The sequence below is a fragment of the Sceloporus occidentalis genome, unplaced genomic scaffold (assembly GCF_023333645.1).
Source record: "Sceloporus occidentalis isolate IW3139 unplaced genomic scaffold, rSceOcc1.0.p SCAF_2, whole genome shotgun sequence".
NCBI classification, from domain to species: Eukaryota; Metazoa; Chordata; class Lepidosauria; order Squamata; family Phrynosomatidae; genus Sceloporus; species Sceloporus occidentalis.
In genome coordinates, this window is record NW_028316982.1 from 183,887,807 (window position 1) to 183,909,145 (window position 21,339).

General features: G+C 37.4%; 1 protein-coding gene across 3 annotated transcripts in view; it reads right to left on the reverse strand.

Annotated features, from left to right (window-relative positions):
• The window catches only part of SCML2 (Scm polycomb group protein like 2), a 76,135-nt gene that overhangs the window by 19,856 nt on the left and 34,940 nt on the right, over positions 1-21,339 (reverse strand). For all 3 annotated transcript variants that reach the window (XM_089511694.1, XM_089511693.1, XM_089511695.1), the window contains exons 4-7: positions 12,121-12,191; positions 11,299-11,533; positions 7,188-7,276; positions 5,155-5,398 (exon numbers count right to left, since the gene is read on the reverse strand). In XM_089511694.1, coding sequence (XP_089367820.1) covers positions 5,155-5,398; positions 7,188-7,276; positions 11,299-11,533; positions 12,121-12,191 — 639 coding nt within the window. The remainder of the gene's footprint in view (positions 1-5,154; positions 5,399-7,187; positions 7,277-11,298; positions 11,534-12,120; positions 12,192-21,339) is intronic.

Here is a 21,339-nt window from a genome sequence, read left to right on the forward strand (position 1 = left end):
GCAAAATTGCAAATTGCATATACCTCCAATTAACTTAATGTTCTGGGTCACTTTTGGTATCCCCATGCCCCTCAAGTTGATTCCTATGGCTGCTTTCATGTTGTGAAGAAATTTACTCCTCCCATGTATCTTGCAAAAGAGAATTCCTTCTTGTATAGTTTTGATGCTTTTGTTGAACCTGTTTTTCTAATATCCACAAAGATTCTTAAAGTGGTCTATAAATTCTGCAGCACATTTTTTATAGTTTGCCCCTACTGAAATGCAGCCTGTTCATCATGAAACAGTTGTTCACTTCCTAAAAATCATGATGGTAAATTTTTGCACAAATTATATTCAAAGCACAGCACACACTGCATCCATTCCTCTAGAACACATTTACTCCACACAGAGAAAATGCAATTGGCATTGAAAGTAGATTCCTCATTATATGAAAATACTAGTTTTGGTAAGAGGTAACTGTCCTACCCAGTAGGAACAGCTCATGTTTTTTTTTACCTCGTTGTTAACCACCCTCAAGTCGATTTCGAACCATGGCCACCCTGTGGATCAGACATCTTCAAGAACCCCTGTCCTCTACTTCTCTGCTTAGTTTTACTATATAGTCTTTAAAAAATGAAACATGTCTGAATAGTTTTCCTTTTCATCTTGCACTACACATATAGAGGGTCATTCATTGTGTTACATATTTTCAGCAACCAGACAATGTTTTATAGTGTAATTAAAAATTTGCACTTTAAACAATTCAGAGATTTTATTAGAATGTGCCATAAAGTTTTGGTGATGGGGTATATTCATACAAGACAGATTCCATGTGTTCTAATCTACAGTGACTTTTTGCTTATGTAAAATAAAACATGATATGAAAAAGATTTAATTACAGTCACCCCTTCATTCTTGCAGACTTGAGATCCATGGTCTTGAATATTCAGGGAGGGGGAACCTCTGTTAATTTCAACGGGGCGCGAGCTCACGGGCACACACCCCATTCAAGCCTATGGGGCTTGAATATTGGCGAGTCTCTGTTTTTGCGATGGGATCTGGAATGGATCCCCCACAAAAATGGAGGGCTGACTGCACAAGTGTGTGAGTAAACACACACAAATGCAAAATCTAAATATGCATAATGATTTAAAATATACTCAAATGTAAATAAATAATGTGTGTGTGTGTGTGTGTGTGTGCATGCTTTCAAGTTGCCTATCTTACGGCAACCCCATGATGTTCATAGTGTTTTCTGAGGCAAGGAATACTCAGAAGTGCTTTTGCCAATTGCTTCCTCTGAATACAGTCTACAGAATATGATATTTGTTGATGGGCCCCATTCATGTACTAACCAGGCCTGATTCTGCTTAGCTTCCAAGATCAGATCAGTTGTGCCTTAACTGAAAGTAGTTATCACAAGCCAGTTTAACAACAACAACCAATTGAATGCATAAAGATACAATAACAGCAAACACACACACTTTTTTGTAGATGTATCACCTCAGTGAAACAAATGAGATTTACTTCAATATAGATATACATAACATTACACTGTAAAATTGTAAAAAAAAAAGTTATATAGGAATATGTTTGGGCTACTATATAGCCTATTAATAATAAGGATTAATATGGAACAAAAATCTGAGATCAGAGTAGAGTTCACAAATGCAAGAAAACAATCTTCAATGTCACAGGGTATAGAAAACGTAATACAAACTTTTACAGACAAAGTTTCAACCCTTTGGAATAAATGACAGACAGAATGTGCTAACAAAAACTAAGAACATAAAATCCTTCCTGGAATGCCGTCTAATATTTCTACATTTCCTACCTTTTAATGCAGAAATTTGGGTATCATTTGTGCCAGCCACCAAGAAGCTCCAAATCCTATCTGCATGCCTGTTACTTTGACTGGGACTGAGGCTGAAAAAACAAATTGCAACAAATCCCATGCTGCTTGGGCTGTGGGCACTGGAATGTGCTAAGAAATCCACATGAGGCAATTTGCATGTGTTGGTTTAAGAGGAAAAGAAAGAGAGAGGAAACAAGAGTGGAGTGGAGACTGCTAAAGCAATTCGCATATTGTCTGTGGGCCCTATTGACAGTGACCCATCAGTCCCCTGGTTCATACTTCTTTCAGCCCTGCCTTCAAGAGGAGATCAAAGGTTACATGGGGTCAGAGGATCTGGAAAGAAGTGAAAGAGCATGCAAAGAAATCTAGCTACCAGCCCACTAAATCTATACATAACATTAATTCAATGGAGCCACAGGAGCCAAAACACTTAAAACAATTTGATATTCTTTGTTGGGATTTATTTTAAAATGTCATTGTAACAAAAAGGGGAAAATGACAATGTATCTTCATAATTAATACAGCATGCATTAGTGAAAGGGACTGGAAAGCACATTTGCTCTTTTCAGGGCAATGCTTTGCATCACAACAGCTCTCTCAGTTCCACAAACAAAACAAAGCATTTTGGTTCTTGCTGCGCTAGCAAAACAATTAAGACATCAACCATTCAGGTCTCTTGTGTGCCGTCTGTTTTTGCAGCAGAACCTGCTTATCTCTCCGCTTGTAAGAAACAACTTTATTAAAGTCTTTGAAACAAGACAGTCTTGCTAAACCCAACTTCTTTGCTAGCCACCCATATTGTTTCCCTGGTTTTCCACTAGGAAAACAAAATAAACAGAGAATCAAAGCATGTTAATATGCTGCATTCAGAGTGTTGATCCTTTATATAGTCTTTTAGTACCTCAGATAATTAACTAATGTCTGAGATGCTACAACTGCTTTCATATGTAGCACTACTGTATCCTTTTTTCAGATAATCAGAAATTATTGGTTTGAGAACATATTATGCACACATCTATTAAAAATGTGTTCAAGATTACACGAAGTGTTACATATTTGTGGTTACTGACACAATCACATTTTTGGCATGCTCAAGAGACTACTGTTTTTCCACATCTAGGAGCAGGATGTGGACCTGATCTGGTAGAGCAGTAGATTTCAGTAGAAACAAGGAGGAGGAGGATGCAGTTGTGCTACATGTGAAAGCAGTTGTAGCATCTCAGACATTAGTTAATTATCTGAGGTACTAAGACTATATAAATGATCAACACTCTGAGACTGGAACCCTCTATTCAGACTTCATGAGCAGTGTATGACTGTGCTCATGCCAAGGGCAGTCATTAAATAACATTGATATGCAATGAGCAGAAAGGAAAATCAAGCACCCAATGAACTAGTATCCATAAAGTATGCATCTTCACAAAAACATGTGAAACACAACCACACACAGCTATGTCAAAGACTAGCTTTTGGTTCTGGTTTGGAAGTACTTGAGGCAGTCATGTTAGTCTGTTTCAGCATAAAAAGGGAAAGGTGGAAGAAGGAATCTAGCAGAAATGATTTATTTTAACATGATCTTTTGTTGATTTTAATCAATTTCTTCAGATGCACTGAAGAAACTAGTTCCCAAGATATCTGAACTCAATGAGCACTGGTATGTATAAATGATGGCTAGTGAAGCAAGGTAGGATCTGAAATCACAGTTTTTATCTTGTTAGGAGGGATTTTGAAATTTTAGATATCCAAAGTAAAAGCTTCCAAACATCTTTTCATAAGGGTGAAAAGGGGAACAGAGTCAGGGCGCATTCAAGTATTGTAATTCATTTGCAAACAGGAAAACACTGTTTCCCATTATATGCAAACTAATGACACACTTCACAGGAAAACTAACACTTGTTAGTGGCACACTGATGGGCAACACTGGATGAGATGTGGGCAATCCAAATTCTAATCCTAATACAACATGAAAGCTACAGGTTAACTTTAGTCTCTCTTAGCCAGATCTACCTTACAAAACTGTTATGTGAATAAAGTGTGAGTGAGGACATCCATGTATACTGCCTTGACCCTGACCTTACAGCAAGTGAGGTATAAATATAAGAAACAAATGTACTGTATAATATTCTACTCTCTTAGACTGAAATCCTACAACTATTTTGCAACTATTAAGTACCAGTGAATTACTGACCAACCACAAAATAACGAGACCAGACACAAGTTATTGGGTTAAACAAGAGTCACTTTATTTGACATAAAACCTATTTAGACTGAACCTGGAGATAAGCAACAAAATGGGGGAGCAACCTGATGTGTGTCCAGCTGTAACCCCCTCCCCAGCCTTCCCTTTGGGTAAACACCTGACTCCAAGGGCAATCCCGTATCATTGGTTGCTCCCTGGCTGGCCATTTACTGGAAGGTAAACTGAGGGCACTCCTCTCCAAGTCAATAGACTTTACAGGAGAGAGCAAACCCCTTCACCTAAAGGATATCAAGATGTACATCTAAGGTTGATATTCCCCCTCCCATAACCTGTCAGTGATAAACCATTTATAGACACCACCTGAGCCAATTGACAATGTCCCATTGACATGGTGAAGGTTGGGGGGGGGGGGACATGTTAATGGGGGCGGGATTCTTACCCGGCCCCAAAGCAGCCAGCCGAGCTCACGCTGCACAGAGGGTGAGAAGGTGGGTCCACACAAATCTCTAAAGAGGGCTCATGAAAGAGCAGCAGAACTATAAAAAAACCTTTGTCTCCACCCTCTCATACACTATAGAGGTGCCAGGACAACCAAATCTTGCCTCTGGTTGTGGAGGCCATCAAACTGAGCCCTTCCTGTAGCATCTTCCAGATGCCCAGGCTCAGGCACACATCCTGGGGAGACAAATACAGGCTCACAGTATTCCAGGAATGTAAATTAAAGAATACATTTAATTCAGCCTATTCTTGAATATTACAGTATAGTGAGATTTTTGTTGCACTATTATATGAAAATTATCAAAATAAACATTTTTCCTCATATGCTGCCTTACCAATTTAACCATGCTGTTAACATAGCTCTAATTCCAGTGGATCTTCTGTTAGTCATCATTTATTTCAGCTGGTATTCTCTAAGTATGACTGAGTCTGGATCAGATCTTAGAAAAGTTGATTTTTGGGGGCTACATAAAACGTGTCCAGTGGGGGATTCTGAAAGTTATGGTAAAAAAGTAACCTTCCTAAGCCCTTTCATGGATTCAATCCACAGCCCAAGCCTTAAAATCAAATAAAGAACATTTAAGTTTGGACCCTGGCATTTTAATAGATAAAAATGTCTTACCACTGTTCCCTGGTGGTTGCAGAGCATCTCCTGTCAGGTCACACCATCCAACTGGGAAAATATCCCGAGAATCATATTTACACCAATAGTCGAATGCCCCTCGCCAGCCATCAAAGGTAATAAAAACTTCATCTCCTCTAACATCCCCAATGGTTGCTGGACATATTAAATATGGGTTTTTTCTGTCTATTGCTTCCAACTTCATTCCAACTTTAAAACAGTTTGGAGTTGGTTTGGGAGGTTCCTACCAAAATAAGAAGACCCAAGCATAAATGTGCATATAAAATTTTCAAGGAAATGAGATTTATATAAATACTGACACTTTAAAACATATCACTGGACATTTTCCCTTTCTTCTCTTACAGCCCAGATCTCCTCATGGAGGGGAAAAAAACATGCTTTGAAATTAAATTACTATTTTTATGGTGGTGTAAAGGTATATAGGGAATTAAGAAGAAACACAAGAAATTAAAGTGTTGCATTTTGAGAATTTAAGATACATATTCTTTCATTAGTTGCTAAGGAAAAGAACATAACTTTCAAGCAGTACCTTTCCAGCCTCTTGTTAATGAATAGAGGTAGAACCTACAGCTTAACAGACAAAATAATTTCCAGCATCATACTTGTCAGTGTCCAAAAAGCCATAAACAGATTGAGACACTTCAATAACTACCTAAACTGTATTTGTAAACTAGCAGGAGATTCTTTTATACAGCCATTCAAATTTGCATAATTTGACTTCAACGGATGCTAAAATGATGAATTGCTGCCACAGTGAAGTGTTATTCTCCCCTCCTCCTTGGGTTTTTTTTTGGGGGGGGGGATGGGTGGACTTTTGTTGTTTATTAGATCAATCTGCAAATTTAGTGGAAAGAGCCAATATTGTTATGTTAAGCTATTCTGTATATGCTACAAATAAGAAAAGTAGGTAGCTTGTTTTTTAAGTCTCCAGTGCTGTGAACCCTTGATTCATAAAAACAAACAGATTATTTCAGCCCCAGGGCAACTGAGAAATAACAAGAAAGGAACAGCAAGGTTGAGATTATTTCTGATATACAGGAAGGAGAGTGCTATGCTTGTGATGTGATACATTTTTGTATGTTGTCGCATGGTACCTATTTAACTTTTGACTCCTACCCTTTTTCCCTTTTGATGTTAACCTAGTTTACTTCATTGCTCCTCTCAGCTCTCCCATATCCTGTTTTTCACCCTTTGCCTTCTTGCTTCCCTCCCACCAATCTGCTTTTCCTGTATAATGTAAGAAACACTAAACACCCATAATATCCATGGCCACAAAAGTAAGGAATGCGATATCCCAAAGGATAGAGAGGCTATTGTTTTCTCCTCTATTACTGGGCACAGAAAACCGTTCATTTGCAGACTGACTCCATTATACACAAGAGTCTTAATGCAGCAATAATATTTCATTTGGAACAGGAAACCCATGACTGGTCACTTTCCCCCAAGAATGTACTATAAAAGAAGATAAATCAGAGTTTAGAATTGTGAAATTGCTGAGAGGTAGATTTGAATGTCATACAGAATCGTTTCTTTTACTCATTTTAAATGCAGTTTTATGAGGGGAAAGACATTCCTTCCATTTAATAAACAAAATTTCACCTCATATGCATTAAAATTGCTCTGGGTTGTGAATTGTGTACAAACATGACAGTAATAAGAAATCAAGGAATTGAGAGTATTTTAAAATGTGTGCATATAATTTATGTATTGAAATTGTTCAAATACAATCTCCAAGTAACTGATTATTTGACTGTTTCATATTTCCTTAATGAACACATGATTAAGTCAAATCATTTTAGAGGAATTAACATGCTATGTTTGTCTAGATTGTCAAATGCAATTTATGCACAAATTGTGAAATGTCTCTCAAACAGGCACAAGATGTGATTAATACTGTTAATTAATGAGATTTGTGTCGAAGTGACAGAAAAATGACAGACTTCTTCTGTTGCTAACCATCCGAAATAACAGTCTGTCTTTTCCTTGCTGGAGAGGCCTGGATAGTTCCTTACCTTCTTAAAGAATGATGCTGGTGCCATTTCAGCTCCATTTAGTGTTCTTAGGAGAAACATTGGCCAAGAGGATGCATTCATCTGGAACCCTACATTGACAACAATGGAGTAGCTAGCATGATAGATTTACAAAATACACCTTTTAGAAAGCAGAGAGCTTCCTTGAGCAGTATTAACTCTATAGGATACATTTTTAATTTAAGATCGAGGCTAATCCTATATGCACACTTCTGAAACACCTTCTACTATGAAGCAACGTATCATAACTGAATGCTGTTAAGTACCTGGTGCTAAATTTGGCAATGTAATACATTTCAAGGTAGGTGGGAAAAGAGCATTTGGTTTCCTATTACATTGCAAGAGGAATAGGATTGTTGGGACCAGAAGGTTCCGCACCACTTGGGAAAAATCAGTTTTGCATAAAGCAAGCAGGAGGCAATTATACACACAATTAGCTTCTGGCTTAGCCTGTTGAACATGTAAGACTGCCAACAGAAATGTTTCAGAATTGTATTTGCAATGCAACTGTGTTTGATCACCAATATTCTGCATATCTTAAAAAAAAAACTACAACAGAACACTCCTCCCCCCAAAGTGTTTCTTGCAGAATTCGTCCTTAAACATATATATTTTTTTATTTTTATTTTTATTTTTTGTGAAGCTGAGCAGTATACAACTGAGTCATCCTACATGCAGGCATCAAAGTAGGAGAAAATGCTTGCTTCTTATACTAATTCAATAAAAGGGAAGAGATATTACAAAAATGAACTCTATTAAATGATAACATCTGGAAAACATGAACGCAAAAATAAAAATTGGAAAATGGAAATAATGGGCAATGTTAAAAAACCTAAATTCAAGCAGACTTGTTTCTAAATAGTAGCCTTCTCTCTCACTGTAAAACCATAAAATATTCTACTAACGTTGGCTATATTTTATTTAAGCTTCATTAAAATAATTCAGAATTCATGTTTGGCTTTACTTTCATTTTATTTGCTTCCTGCTTCTATAACAATAAAAGTAACTGCATGTAGAGACATCTTGCAGCACTTTTGAGACAAACTGAGAAAGGTGCTACAAGATCTCTCTACATACTGATTCTACAGATTAACACAGTTATACAGTATCTTTGAATAAAAATAACTGTCACCAAAGTTAGCTTTTTATTTTGTATTAGTTTCAACATACATAGGATTTCATAGCTCTTATTTCTTCATTTCATTACTGAAACTGGTGCTTAACATATGGGAAACTAATGTTAACAAATTATTATTATTATTATTATTATTATTATTATTATTATTATTAATATAGCCTAATCAGTAGGTGTGAAGTTTTTTCTGGAAGTTGATAAACCCTATCCAGAGAACTTACAATTTATTATTCAACACTTAGGTCAGCAGAGAAAGTTGGTGGGGGCGAGGCAAAAGTAAACAAAGAAATAGTATGCATTATTATTTTAGTGGAACATATTAAGTGTAGTGTCAGAAGGGCAAGGAGTTAAGAAGCAATGCCACAGGTCCCTCAGAAAAAGAAAGAATTTGAATTGTTTTAAACTGTTTCAAACAAGTTTGAATTTCTCTTTAAACTGTTTTAGCTCATTTTATGAGAGCCAGCATGATGTAGTGGTTTGGATATTGGACTAAGACCAGGGTTTAAATGCCTGCTTGGCCATGGAAACCCATTGGGTTAACTTGGGCAAGTCACACTTTCTCAGCCTCAGAGGAAGGCACAAATCTTGCCAAGAAAACCCCATGATAGGTTTGCCTTACAGTTGCCATAAATGAGAAATTGCATGAAGGCACACAATTGCTGATTTTAACTGTTGTTTTTGCATATTTTGCACACACAGAGAGAGTTTAGGATCCCTACCCCCTTTCTTCGTAGTACTTTATACCTACTTCCCTCCCGCTCTTCAACCACTTCAGGTCTACAGAAGCAAACTCATACACTCAAACAATAGCATTTCACAATACACAATACATATTCTTTGGGAGAGTTTATTTTGGTCAACTATATAGAAGATATGCTGAGGAAGATGGCATTGAGCAATCATGGTGCATTTTGGGAACAGTAACATGCTCAACTGTCATCCAGCTATGAACATGTACAAATATCCAGGATAGTAAACTGAGCAAGGGATAAAATTAAGGTGTGTGTGTGTGTGTGTGTGTGTATGTGTGTGTGTGCGTGCATGCGTTTTGAGGATTCTGTCCAGGAGACCTCTGTAGGCTGCAGATTTTGTTCAAATAATTTTAGTTTGATTTTAATGCATATAAGGTCCGAAACACACTAGCCTTTGAGCCCCGGATCGGGCTGTGGCAACTGCACACCACAGCCCCAATCCAGCTTTTTTCCAGAACAAAAATTAGCAGCAAAATGCCACTCCTTTTTGCACTGGAAAAAGGGCGCCCTTTCTGCTGCCACCATGGCTTTTTGGCACTACTGTGGCATGCAGAGTCTAAATGCCATGCCGCCAGAACACCAAAAAGCTGCCACTGTGTAAACAGCCAGGCAGCTTCACAGCAGCTTCCTGCTAGCTGGGGTGTGTGTGTATGCCACACCCCTCAAGTCACCAGGAAGCCAGTGTATTTTGCTGGTCTGTTCCAGTCCTAAGACATCCCCATATAAACAGGAAAAATAGCCAACATGCAACAAATAAAATGGCAGATAAACAAATCAGTAAATAAATCAGGGCTACTGCTATTGTTTTTAATATGTGGTTGTTAGCCAAATCAAGGTGTGATAGATCCACTGTCCAGGGACCCATTCACACTATACAATTGTCCACTATACTCCTCTTTAACTGCCATGGGAACATCCCGTGGAATCGCTGCACTGATAATTTAGCAACAAGCAATGGACATATCTCATTGAATCTCATTTTGGGAGAAAGGTGGAATATAAATTCAATACATAAATAAATAATACACCTCAGTTGCTGATGACAGTAGCAACTCTTGTCAAAATTTTGATATATTTGCCAAAAAGCAAACAGACCTAATTCCATCCTCTTGCAAATTGACTAGTTAGTTCCAACCCTAACAAAGTTCACAGGGTTTTTTTCCCCTGAAAGAACAACACAGCACAGCAATCCAATGCAAGATAGGAAGCAATCATAACTTAAAATGCTTTCTGGGAGCATTATACAAATGCTTAGATACAGCAATCTATGACAACATTGTGGTTGTGTACCTTGAAGTAAACTCCAACTTATGGTGACCCTAAGGTGAACCATAATAGGGTTTTCTATGCAAGATTTGCCGGGGGGGGGGGGGGGTTGCCTTTGCCTTCCTCTGAGGATGAGAGAGTGTGGTGCTCAAGTTCACACAGTGGGTTTCCATGGCTGAGCAGGGATTCAAACCCTAGTCTCCAGAGTCCTAGTATAATTGTTAAGGTCCCCAGGTAACAATAAGGAGAAACAAACAAGCGAAATCCACGATCCAAGATGGCTTTATTTGCATGCAAAGGACACAGGAGATAGTTCTACCAACTGTGCCAAAGACCAAAATAGGGAGTAGAACTTTTATAGTCCAGCAGATAGAAGATAACACCAGATTTTGTTTTCCTTGCATACCAACAACCAGACATTCCCTATCAGTCTGTTATTAAGGCTCTTTTGTTCTCCTGAGGCCTCTGGGACCTTGAGCTTCCCTGACTCCCTTCTGCATTCCATCCTCCCCAAAAAGCCTCTTTCTAAACTACATATATTTTTGATAAACATGTTAACTCTTACATGTCAAAGCTAGCTTATTATTGTTATTATTATATGTACTGAGACTGGGAAAAGGAAGAGTGGGGAGAGAAAGAAAGAAGGAGAAGGAGGGGAGAGCCCAGCCAAAGGAAGAGCTGTGGGAGAAAGTTACCAAACCCTCTCATAATGACACCCAAACCACTATGCCACAGTGGCTATCTAATCAACAGTAAAACGGCTTCCAGTTGCACATAGAGTCCATGATATCTGAAGAGCCAAGGGTTCCACAGATTGGCATGTGTATAATCCATAAATGTAATCCCCTGTCTGTAGTTATTTTGTGGTTGGTAGCTTTAAGCAATTGTGACTCTAAAGCAAACTGTGATTTCACTCCTGTTAAGATTCATGTATTCTTACCTAGTGGAGGCTGAAGCATTCCCCCTTTCTTCTCACAGGTTCCAATTTGCTGTATATCAGATGAATCTACTAGTCTCCAGAAGTCATTTTTGTTATCACTTCCATCAAGCCGCAACCTTAATCTGGCCCCTGTGATTCCAATAACTGTGGCTATACACACTGAAGTAACATTGCGAGGGTCATGAGCTTCCAGTTTCATTCCTACTTTGAAATCATTGCTAGGTGGAATCCTAGACTACAGGAAAGGAAAGATGAAACATATGATTGGTCCATTTTCCCACAAAAGAACCAGCAGTATTTCTTTGGCTAGTTAACAGTGCTCTCTGAATAGTCTGAGAGTACAACTAAGCTTTTTTGCTACTGTACTTTTTGGGCTTTCAAGCTAATATTTTAATCTATCCCTTCAATTAAACAGATAAAATATTACCTGATACCTAAGTATTCCTGGCACTTTGGGCAGTTTTCCAAGCAAAACAGAATAGTTTTCCAAGCAAAACAAGAAGAAAATGAAATTTAAAGTCACCATAAATCATTTAATTTAAAGACTGTCTTTAAAAAAACCGAGATATTTTTTCTAAATGTTTATAAAAGTTTAAAGGTATATATAACACATAAAAACAAACTCATGTATATTGTTATTAAATGTAAGCAACATCAAAAAGCTATAGTAGAAAGTATATATATTACCATTTATTTGAAAAGGGACTTTAGTTCTTACCATTTCCAGTAGATAAGAGCCCCAAATCAAGTATATATTGCCATTTATTTGAAATACAAGCATAACCTCGGCATATATGCTTCTTTATGTTTTAAAATTCCTACCTGTCGGAAACAATGTGGAGGCGCAGCTGCAGATCCAGTCTCTTTCAAGTAAATGTCCCAGTTAAAATATTCTAGAATAAAACAGGGTATGTTTCAGATATCTTATAAACTTTTTACACATGTAGATAATTCAATTATCTATGGACTTTTTGCATATGTAGATAATTACACATTTAATTCTAGACATTTTCTGTAAAAAAAACCCCACAATAATTTAGAAACTCTAAAGAAACATAAAAAAATCTAAATGTTAAATTTTAACCACATTTTTCACTTACACTGGATTAAGATCTCTTATCATATACACACTTACTTTTAGTTAATCAGGTTTCAATTTATGTATCACGGGCCTGTTACAGACTGCCAAAATAAAGCTGCTTTGGGTCTCTTTGGAGGTATGCTATTTAAATGATGCATGGGTCCTAAGAACCCGGAAGCTCCATCAAAGCTGCACTCCAGTGCTTAGGAATGGAGTATGGCTTTGGCGTGACCTCCGGACTCTTAGGACCCATGCATCATTTAAATAGCATACCTCCAAAGAGTCCCGAAGCAGCTTTATTTTGGCAGTCTGTAACAGGCCACGATTTCATAAATATTTTTATTAAAATCAGTAGAAGTGATTACACTGATTTCTGGGTTTTAGTCCAAGAATATAACATGAAAATAAAAAGGAACATTCTCTTGTGTGTAGAAGAGTAAAAATGAGGAGAGAAGATAATAATGGCTTTGAAAAATCCAGGTTCTTAGTTCTATTTGAATTTCCTTGAACTGCTGCTAAAAAAAGAGTCAACTACTATGTTTACACAGCACTGAATTAAGAAAAATACAAGTGATTGTCAGGCTTCAAAATGCAGCCTTTCTTTCCATGAGAGCAACTGAGATAGCCAACATCCGTGTCATAATAAACACTATTTATTTAAAACCCTATTTTTACTATTTATTTACATATTTACAGTATTAATAACAATCCTGTTCCACTGCCTGCTACTGAAAGAAAGAATGCTTACAAATTTACAGTGAAACAAAGTATTTCATATGTTTCCCAGTCAACAATCATTAAGTACGTAACAAAATCCATGCTTATGAAGGTAATCTGTGTATCTCTTCCAGACTTTTACACAAATGTACACAATTGCCAGTTTATCTGTGTTCTTCTATTCCTGTTAACGAACATTTTAAAAAACTAACCTCCAAAACGATACTGTTCTGCCATCTAGTGGCTATGTTAATTATCATGCAATAACTAAAAGTTCTAGGAAAAGGCTATTTTTGGCTGTGACTTTTCTCCTAAACCGATGAAAGTGAAAGGGTTACATCAGTAGTACTCAAACCTTTTACCCTTGGGACCCTCCTTTACATCTATATACTAATGTCATGCCCCCCACCTACTTGACATAGTATATCAATTTAAAAAAAAATGTTTATTTAATGCATGTATTGGCACATTCATGTATATTCAATTTATAAGGAATTTATAATGCTTTATAAACAATTCTTTATAAACAATTTAAAAGGAAATAGCATGATTCAAATTAGAATAGTTTTATTTAAGTAAGGACCAAAACACACTGCAGAAATAATCCAGTTTGAGACCACTTTAACTGCCCTGGCTCAGTGCTAGGGAATCCTGAGTATTGTAGTTTATTTGTGGCACCAGAGCTCTCTGATAGAGAAGGCTAAATGTCTCACAAAACTACAGTTCCCAGAATTCCATAGCACTGAGCCAAGGCAAGGAGGAGGAGGAGGAGGAGGAGGAGGAGGAGGAGGAGGAGGAGGAGGGATCAAGGGGCTTCAAGTCTCATGCCCTCTCTCTACCAGCAACTCTCTCTCATACACACCCCATTTGAGAACTACTGGGTTACATGAACTCCAAGAGCCTGACATTACATTCCAAGTGTGTGTGTGTTCTGTGCTGGAAAAGAGCAACTGGTTAGGAAATAGCATCATCCATGTCTTCCACTCATGTGTATGACCCATTATGTTTCAGATTCAGAATGATGGGATAAAGAGACTGCTTGTGGCAGTTGAAATGAAAGCCTTTTTTTTCTTTTTGCCCTAGTTATCACCGCCAATATCACTGTTCCTTCACTGCTTTTGCAACCATTGGTTTTGCATTCCTATTTTAGAACTTGGGGATCTTGCAAAATCAGGATAAGAAGTACTTCTCACCTTGAGCAGGATTGAAAGACATCCAGCTTCAGTTGGAGCACACTTTTTGCCTTTTTCCTGTTCATAAAAGCTGAGAAGGGCTACTTGCTTTTATGATTCCTTTCTTTTTTTCATTTTGGCATTTGCATGGGTCTGGTTTAACTTTTCCAGTTATCCTCAATATACATCACTACGTTTTTATACATTTATCTGTCTTTTTTGTCTGTATGACATTTGTGTTAGAAACTACTTTTCCTGCCATGTGTCACTCTGCTTTGGACTATCAAAGCTTTTATCACTATATGCTGCCCATTCCCCCAATCACTGCCTTTCTTCGATAATCCTGTTGCCTTTCATTTCGCTTTACGAACACTGCAGACAAAAACTACTTTCCAAATGTGTACACTTTGGCCAAGCTCCTACAGTGGAGCTGCATACTTAAATCTTTACATAAGGATTTAGGCACTGATTGTGCTACACAACAGCAAAATTGTGAAATTGAATACACAACCAAATGTGGATCTACATATGCAGCCAAGCACTCTGTAGGCATAATGGAACTGCATAAGACACTCCACTTACACAATCTTGAATAAAATGCAGACATCACATTTCAGACAAAAATGACAAACTACAGAGAAAATTGTGCATGCATAAGACAAAAATGGGATTCCAGTCCTTATCTCTCATTTCTTAACTGCTCATATCTTACTTACGTCCCTTTTTACTTTTTTTTGACATATAAGGTAACCTAGGGTCTCTACAGACAGGTGGTTCAACGCTGCCCCATTGAGCAATTTATGGCAACCCTAAAGTGAGCCTATCACAGGGTTTTCTTGGCAAAATTTGTTCAGAGGCTTGTCATTGCCTTCCTCTGAGGCTGAAAGAGGGTGACTTGCCCATGTTACAGAAGTTTGGCTGAGCTAGGAATCAAACGCTGGTCTCCAGAGTTGCAGTCCAACACTCAAACCACTACACCACACTAGCTCTCCTTCAGAAACTACATTCCCCATTTTTTAATGAGAAAATGTCTTTTTAAGAGCGACCTAACCTGAATTTTATCACTTCTATTTTTAAAATGTACTTTATCTATATTTAATTATATACACATACACCTTTATAAATTAATAAGGGGAGCTTTTCAGTCTGTCTGAAATCATTAATTTGTTAACAACTCCAACCTATGTCAACTCAGTATTAAATCTCACAGGGTTTTATGGGACTTACTTTGATTAGCTAGATGTAGAGATTGCAGCCACTGCTGCCAATTACTCCTCTTTCTCTTTTTCTTCTTCCTCTTCCTCCAAAACAGGGTTGCTGAGGTATCTTTCACACAACAGAATTATAATTAAAGAAACAGCCATTTCAGTCTAGATCAATGGACAAAGGGATCTTGTGGCACCTTTAAGACTAACTGGGAGAAAGATGCTTGCAGCATAAGGTTTTGTAGCAGACTAAGGGCTGGAACAGACAGTCCTTTAAAGCCACCACCCAGGCAGCTTTGGAGCATGGTATTTATATGCTGCACACTCCCACACCGCCCAGAAGTTGGGTGGCCACCAGACATGGATGACTTCAAGACGCTCTGGCGCACACCACCGGAGTGGCTTGAACCTGCCACAGGGCCATGGCGAGGTGGGAAAAAGCTGCCTTTTCCCCAGCCAAAAAAGGAGCAGATCTTTGCCACTCCTTTTTCAGATGGCTTCAAGGCAAATTGGGGCTGCGACATCTTTGGAAGGGGTGGCTTCATGCCATCTCTTCCGCCCATATGTTTCGCCCATGAGTCTAGAAAAGCTCATGCTATAAGCATCTTTTTCCCAATTGCCACATTACTTCACTACCCTCTTATAGTGCTGCTATTCCACTTTTACTGCTTCGGCTGCCTCCTGTTGCATTTTGGGGGTTGTAATTTGGTAAGGCCTAAGACCTCTCTGGCTGAGAATTTTGGGATTTGCCTCTCCTTAAACTGCAAATCCCAGAATGCAACAGGAGGTAGCCAGAGCAGTTAAAGTGGAATAGCAGCACTATAAGTGTGTAGTGTGGTAATCTCAAAGGTACTACAAGATTACTTTAACACAACTATAAAACTTTGATACTATTTTAACTGCCATGGCTGCATCCTATGGAAACTTGGAATTTGCCAACAAGGAGGTGAGAAGGTAATACAAAACTTTAGAGGTTTTACAGGTCTGTAAAACATTACAGAATGTTTGTCTGCAGACAAGAATAAAAGGCATGGAATAGTGTTTTATATAAATCAAACATTACAACATAAATTGATTTTTGAAAATTGATAAGACAGATATGTAATTGTTGAAATCGACGGACTTCCGGTGGTATGGCCGATCGCGGTGGCCGCTGTTAAGAGAGGCTCTCTCTTAGGGCGACAGCTGCCGGTAGCTAGACTCCGTAGAGGGACATCAGAGCGGAGTCGAAATATCCCTCTTGATAAGGGGATTCAGAGGCGCCCACTTAGCAGCCCCCAGAGACCCTCAGATTCCGTTCCGGAGGCACGGAACAAAGAAAGAAAGATCAAGCGGAGGAAAGTGGAACGGAGCTGAGAGGCGTGGGTGGCGCGCGCGGGTATGCTTGCAGCCGGCGGCTACTGTTCTGGTATGAGCGAACCTGCCACTTATTAATTCCAAGCTGCAATTATAGTTAACTGAAGAGTAACGAGTTTCCCTTTAGAAGTAATCTCTACACTTCTCTTCATTGCGGCTGAATATTTGCTTCCCACCAGCGAGTGTGCATGCAAAGAAGAGAGAGAGAGAAGCCCCGTCTCCTTCTCATTTTGGCAGGGAAAAGAAGGCACTTGGAGCGTTGCTGGAGGGGGCTTAGAAAGAGACATTTAAACGGAGTTACTACTTTTGGAAGCTTCTTATTCCCTTCTAGTTGTGGTCATAGCTCAAGCTTAAAGAAATTAAATCTAAATTTAAAGAGGACCTAACTGGAGGGACTGTGTACAAAATTAATTACAATCTGAACAGAATTTGAGAAACATAATCGGTCCCACCTTGAATTTCCTACGTGGCACCAACGGAAAATATTTGAGACACAAACTATAAATTATACTTCCCCATATTTACCATCTTTATAGTGTCTGAGTGGAGCAAGAAGATAAACAAAAATCTCTAAAAAGCAAACGAAGAGGAAAGAGTCACTAACTGGAGAACTTTGGCATTGGAGTGGGGATAGGGGAATTAAAGGGACTGAAAAGTGGTCCTTTTTAGGGGAACATTTATGAGTATGTAATATCTTGCTTCTGAGTCATCAAGTGTGTATGGTATAATTTGTAAAATATCTACCTTCTGTATTTCTAAGTGGGTACTGTATAAATTGTAATATTTGTAGCAAGCAAGCATATTTTGGTAACTTAGTATCAGTAAATTGGTAATTCAGTGTTAGCATTTGTTCTGAGTGCATTGAAGCTTTGGTAAAGGATCAAAACCAATTTGGGGTGGCAGCTGTCCTTGAAGACACCTGGACTTAGAGATAATAATAAGAGGAAGGAGGGTACTGTATTAGATAGGATAAGGAAGAGCCTTGGACAAATGCCAGCAACTTGCTTACCCTAAGGGAAAATTAGGGAACTGCGCCATCTACAGCTAGAGGACTGTTGAAAGAGTATTTTATATAGAATAAAATATAATTGACTTGCAATATTTGCATAAGAGAAACCAAATAATTAAGAGGAACAGTGAATGAAGATAGTGATTTTTTTGTCTTAGGGGTACAGAGGAGAGAGTAAGGTATTGCAAGCCAGTAATTTAAAGTGACAATTTAAAGCAATAAGAAGGGGGACTGTGCAAAGTAGAAGGGTTATAAATTGTGGATTAATTTGGTATAGAAAAAGAAGACTAAAGAGAGGTAATATTGTATGTTTGATTGCTTGCCTTTGGAGTTGCTACTAATTTGGCAAAACCCACTGAAGGATATGTCTATAAATAAGAAAGTGTCATCCCATCCCTCAATCCCACCACTAGCACAAAGGAAATTATCTGTGGACACAAATCTTAAATCTAACGAATATAACGATATGGCAATGCTGGAGGAGATAAGGAAAATGAAACAGGAACTTAAGGAGGACAATGCAAAATTAAGAGAGGACTTAAGATTGGAAATAAGAACCGAGATCCAAAGAGAAATGGGAGAATTAAAAGGTTCTTTGGAAAAAATAGATAAAGATTTGGAAAAGATTAACAATAAAGTTCAAGATTTGGAAAGTAACTTAAATTCTTTGGAGAATAATGCTATTCAAACTGAAACGAGGATTAACAAGCTAGAAGAGGAAAGAAAAATTGACAAACAAACAATAATAAAATTAGAGACTAAATTAAGACAGAATTGCATCAAACTGCGGGGAGTGCCTGAACAAGAAAACGAAAATTTGTACAAATTCTTGATCCCAATACTGGCAGATTTCATGGAGGAACCAGCAGAGCAATTTCCCTGGGAAATCGATACTTTGTACCGCATTAACTCTAAAATAGCAAAACAAAGGAGCTTACCGAGGGAAATTGTAATTTATTGTATGCGGAAACAAACGAGGGATTTGATTATTCAACAAAGCTTTAAGAAAGAATTAATTATAGAAGGAAGAATAATTCAAGTTTTTAAGGACATCCCTACGAGTGTGCTAAAATCGAGGAAGGACTATAACTTTCTTTCGGATCAATTAAAAACGTATGGAATACCATTTAGGTGGGATGAGGCAGAGGGATTGACCCTAACTTGGAAACAGAAGAGATTTAAAATTGACTCAGTAGAAAAAGCGGCAGATTTTTGGAAAAGAAACAGAAAAGAAATAGAGAAGTTAAGAGAACAAGGAGAATCAGAAAGATATGGAGTGAGAACAAGAGGGATGAACGCAAAGGAATTTGAAAGAGAACAGAAGAAAAAGGAAGAAGAAACTAAAGCTGGAGAAGGAAACAATACAGAGGAGGGATAAGAGAGGAAGACATAGTTGGTTGGATTTTTTTTCCCTTTTTTTGCTTTTTTAAGTTTTATCTCCTATACTGCTTCCTCATATAATAGAGTGTACAAACAAATAAAGATTTATTGTGTAAGATAGAAAGAATGAAAGTTTTGAGTTGGAATGTAAATGGTTTAAACTCGCCACACAAAAGAAAATTGGTATTTCACTATTTAGCGAAACAAAAATGTGAAATAATTTGTTTACAGGAAACGCATATCAAACAGGAGGAAATTAAATACATTGAAAACAGGAAATTGGGGAAAAGCTTCATTTCAGCAGGTAAGAAAAGGAAAAAGGGAGTGGTTATTTATGTAAACGAAAAATGGGAATTTAAAGAAATTTACAATGATAACAAAGGTTATACTCTAGGTGTTGAAGTTAATGTATATGGGAAACGAATTCTACTCCTTGGGATATACACACCACAAGAAAAAAAAGCAAAGTTTTTTGAGGAACTTCAAAATATATTGATAGAAAACAAATATGATAATGTAATTATCTTAGGGGATTGTAATGGAGTGATCAAACCAGAATTAGATAGGAAATCAGGTAAGAATGTAAAAGAAAAACAGGGAAAACTGCCAAAATCCTTTTTTAATTTAATGGAAAATCTAGGGTTTATGGACGCATGGAGATATTTATATAACAATGCCAGAGAATATACGTATTTCTCAGCAAGGCACAATTCGTTGGCAAGGATTGATCTAATATTAGTGACCCAAACATTAGTAAAATTTGTAAAGGAAATGGAAATAATGCCGAGACTGATATCGGATCACAATCCACAAATGATGATATTGAAGGATATGAGAAAGGAGGAAACGCCATTCAAATGGAGACTAAATGTAAACATCTTGCGAAATGAAGAAACAAAGAAAGTTATAAAAAAGTCAATAATTAACTACTTTAGAGAGAACTTAGATAAAGGTACAAGGATAGATATAGTTTGGGATGCAGCTAAAGCGGTGGTGAGAGGGTGTTTAATTCAACAAAATGTGATTATAAAGAAGGAAAGAACCAAAAGATTAGATCAATTAAATAAAAAACTTAAAGAGAAAGAGCTACTTTTGAATGGCAAGCCAATGGATCCAAAATTATCTAGTGAATATAAATTACTGAAAGATCAAATACTAATAGAAATGTCAGAAGAACTAGGACAGGAAATGAAAAGGACAAATCAACAGTATTTTGAGAGCGCTAACAAACCGGGGAAGTGGTTGGCCTTAAGATTAAAGAAAAAAAAGCAAGCCAAAGTGATAACAAAGATTAGGAGAAATAATGAATTGATAACAAGGCAGGAGGAAATTGCAGAACACTTTAGAGAGTTTTATAGGTACCTATACTCAAAGAAACAAGAACATAAATTAACACTGAGAGAATTTATGAAAGGAAGAGAAACTTTTAAGCTTAGTGAGACACAAAAGGCAAGTTTGGAGAGGGAAATATCACAAGAAGAAATAGAAAAGGCGATAGAAAGAAATAAAAACAGAAAAGCTCCAGGACCTGATGGGTACCCAATAGAATTTTATAAAATTTTTAAGGAAGAGCTAAAGGAACCGTTGAGATTAGTTATGAATGAGAGTATAAAGGGGGTAATACCGGAAACATGGAGGGAATCAGAAATAATCTTACTACCAAAAGAAGGTAAAGATCCATTAGAGGCAGCAAATTATAGACCAATCTCCTTGTTAAATCTGGATTACAAAATATTTGCATCAATTATGGCTCAAAGACTCAAAAATTGTTTTGAACACCTGATAGATGAAGACCAGTGTGGATTCTTGCCAAAAAGGTATATGAAAAACAATATGAGATATTTATTAAATATTTTGGAATATTATGAGAGACATAATGATAAGAAATTAGGACTGATTTTTGTTGATATGGAAAAAGCTTTTGATTCGGTTGATTGGATGGCATTGATGGAAATTTTAGAAAGCATTAATATAGGGCCAAAGTATAAAAAATGGATATCACAAATTTATATAAATCAAAGGGCGAAAATAAATATTAATGGAGATATAACAAAGTCAATCAGTATTGAAAGAGGTACGAGGCAGGGTTGCCCCCTAACCCCTTTACTTTTTCTGTTAGTA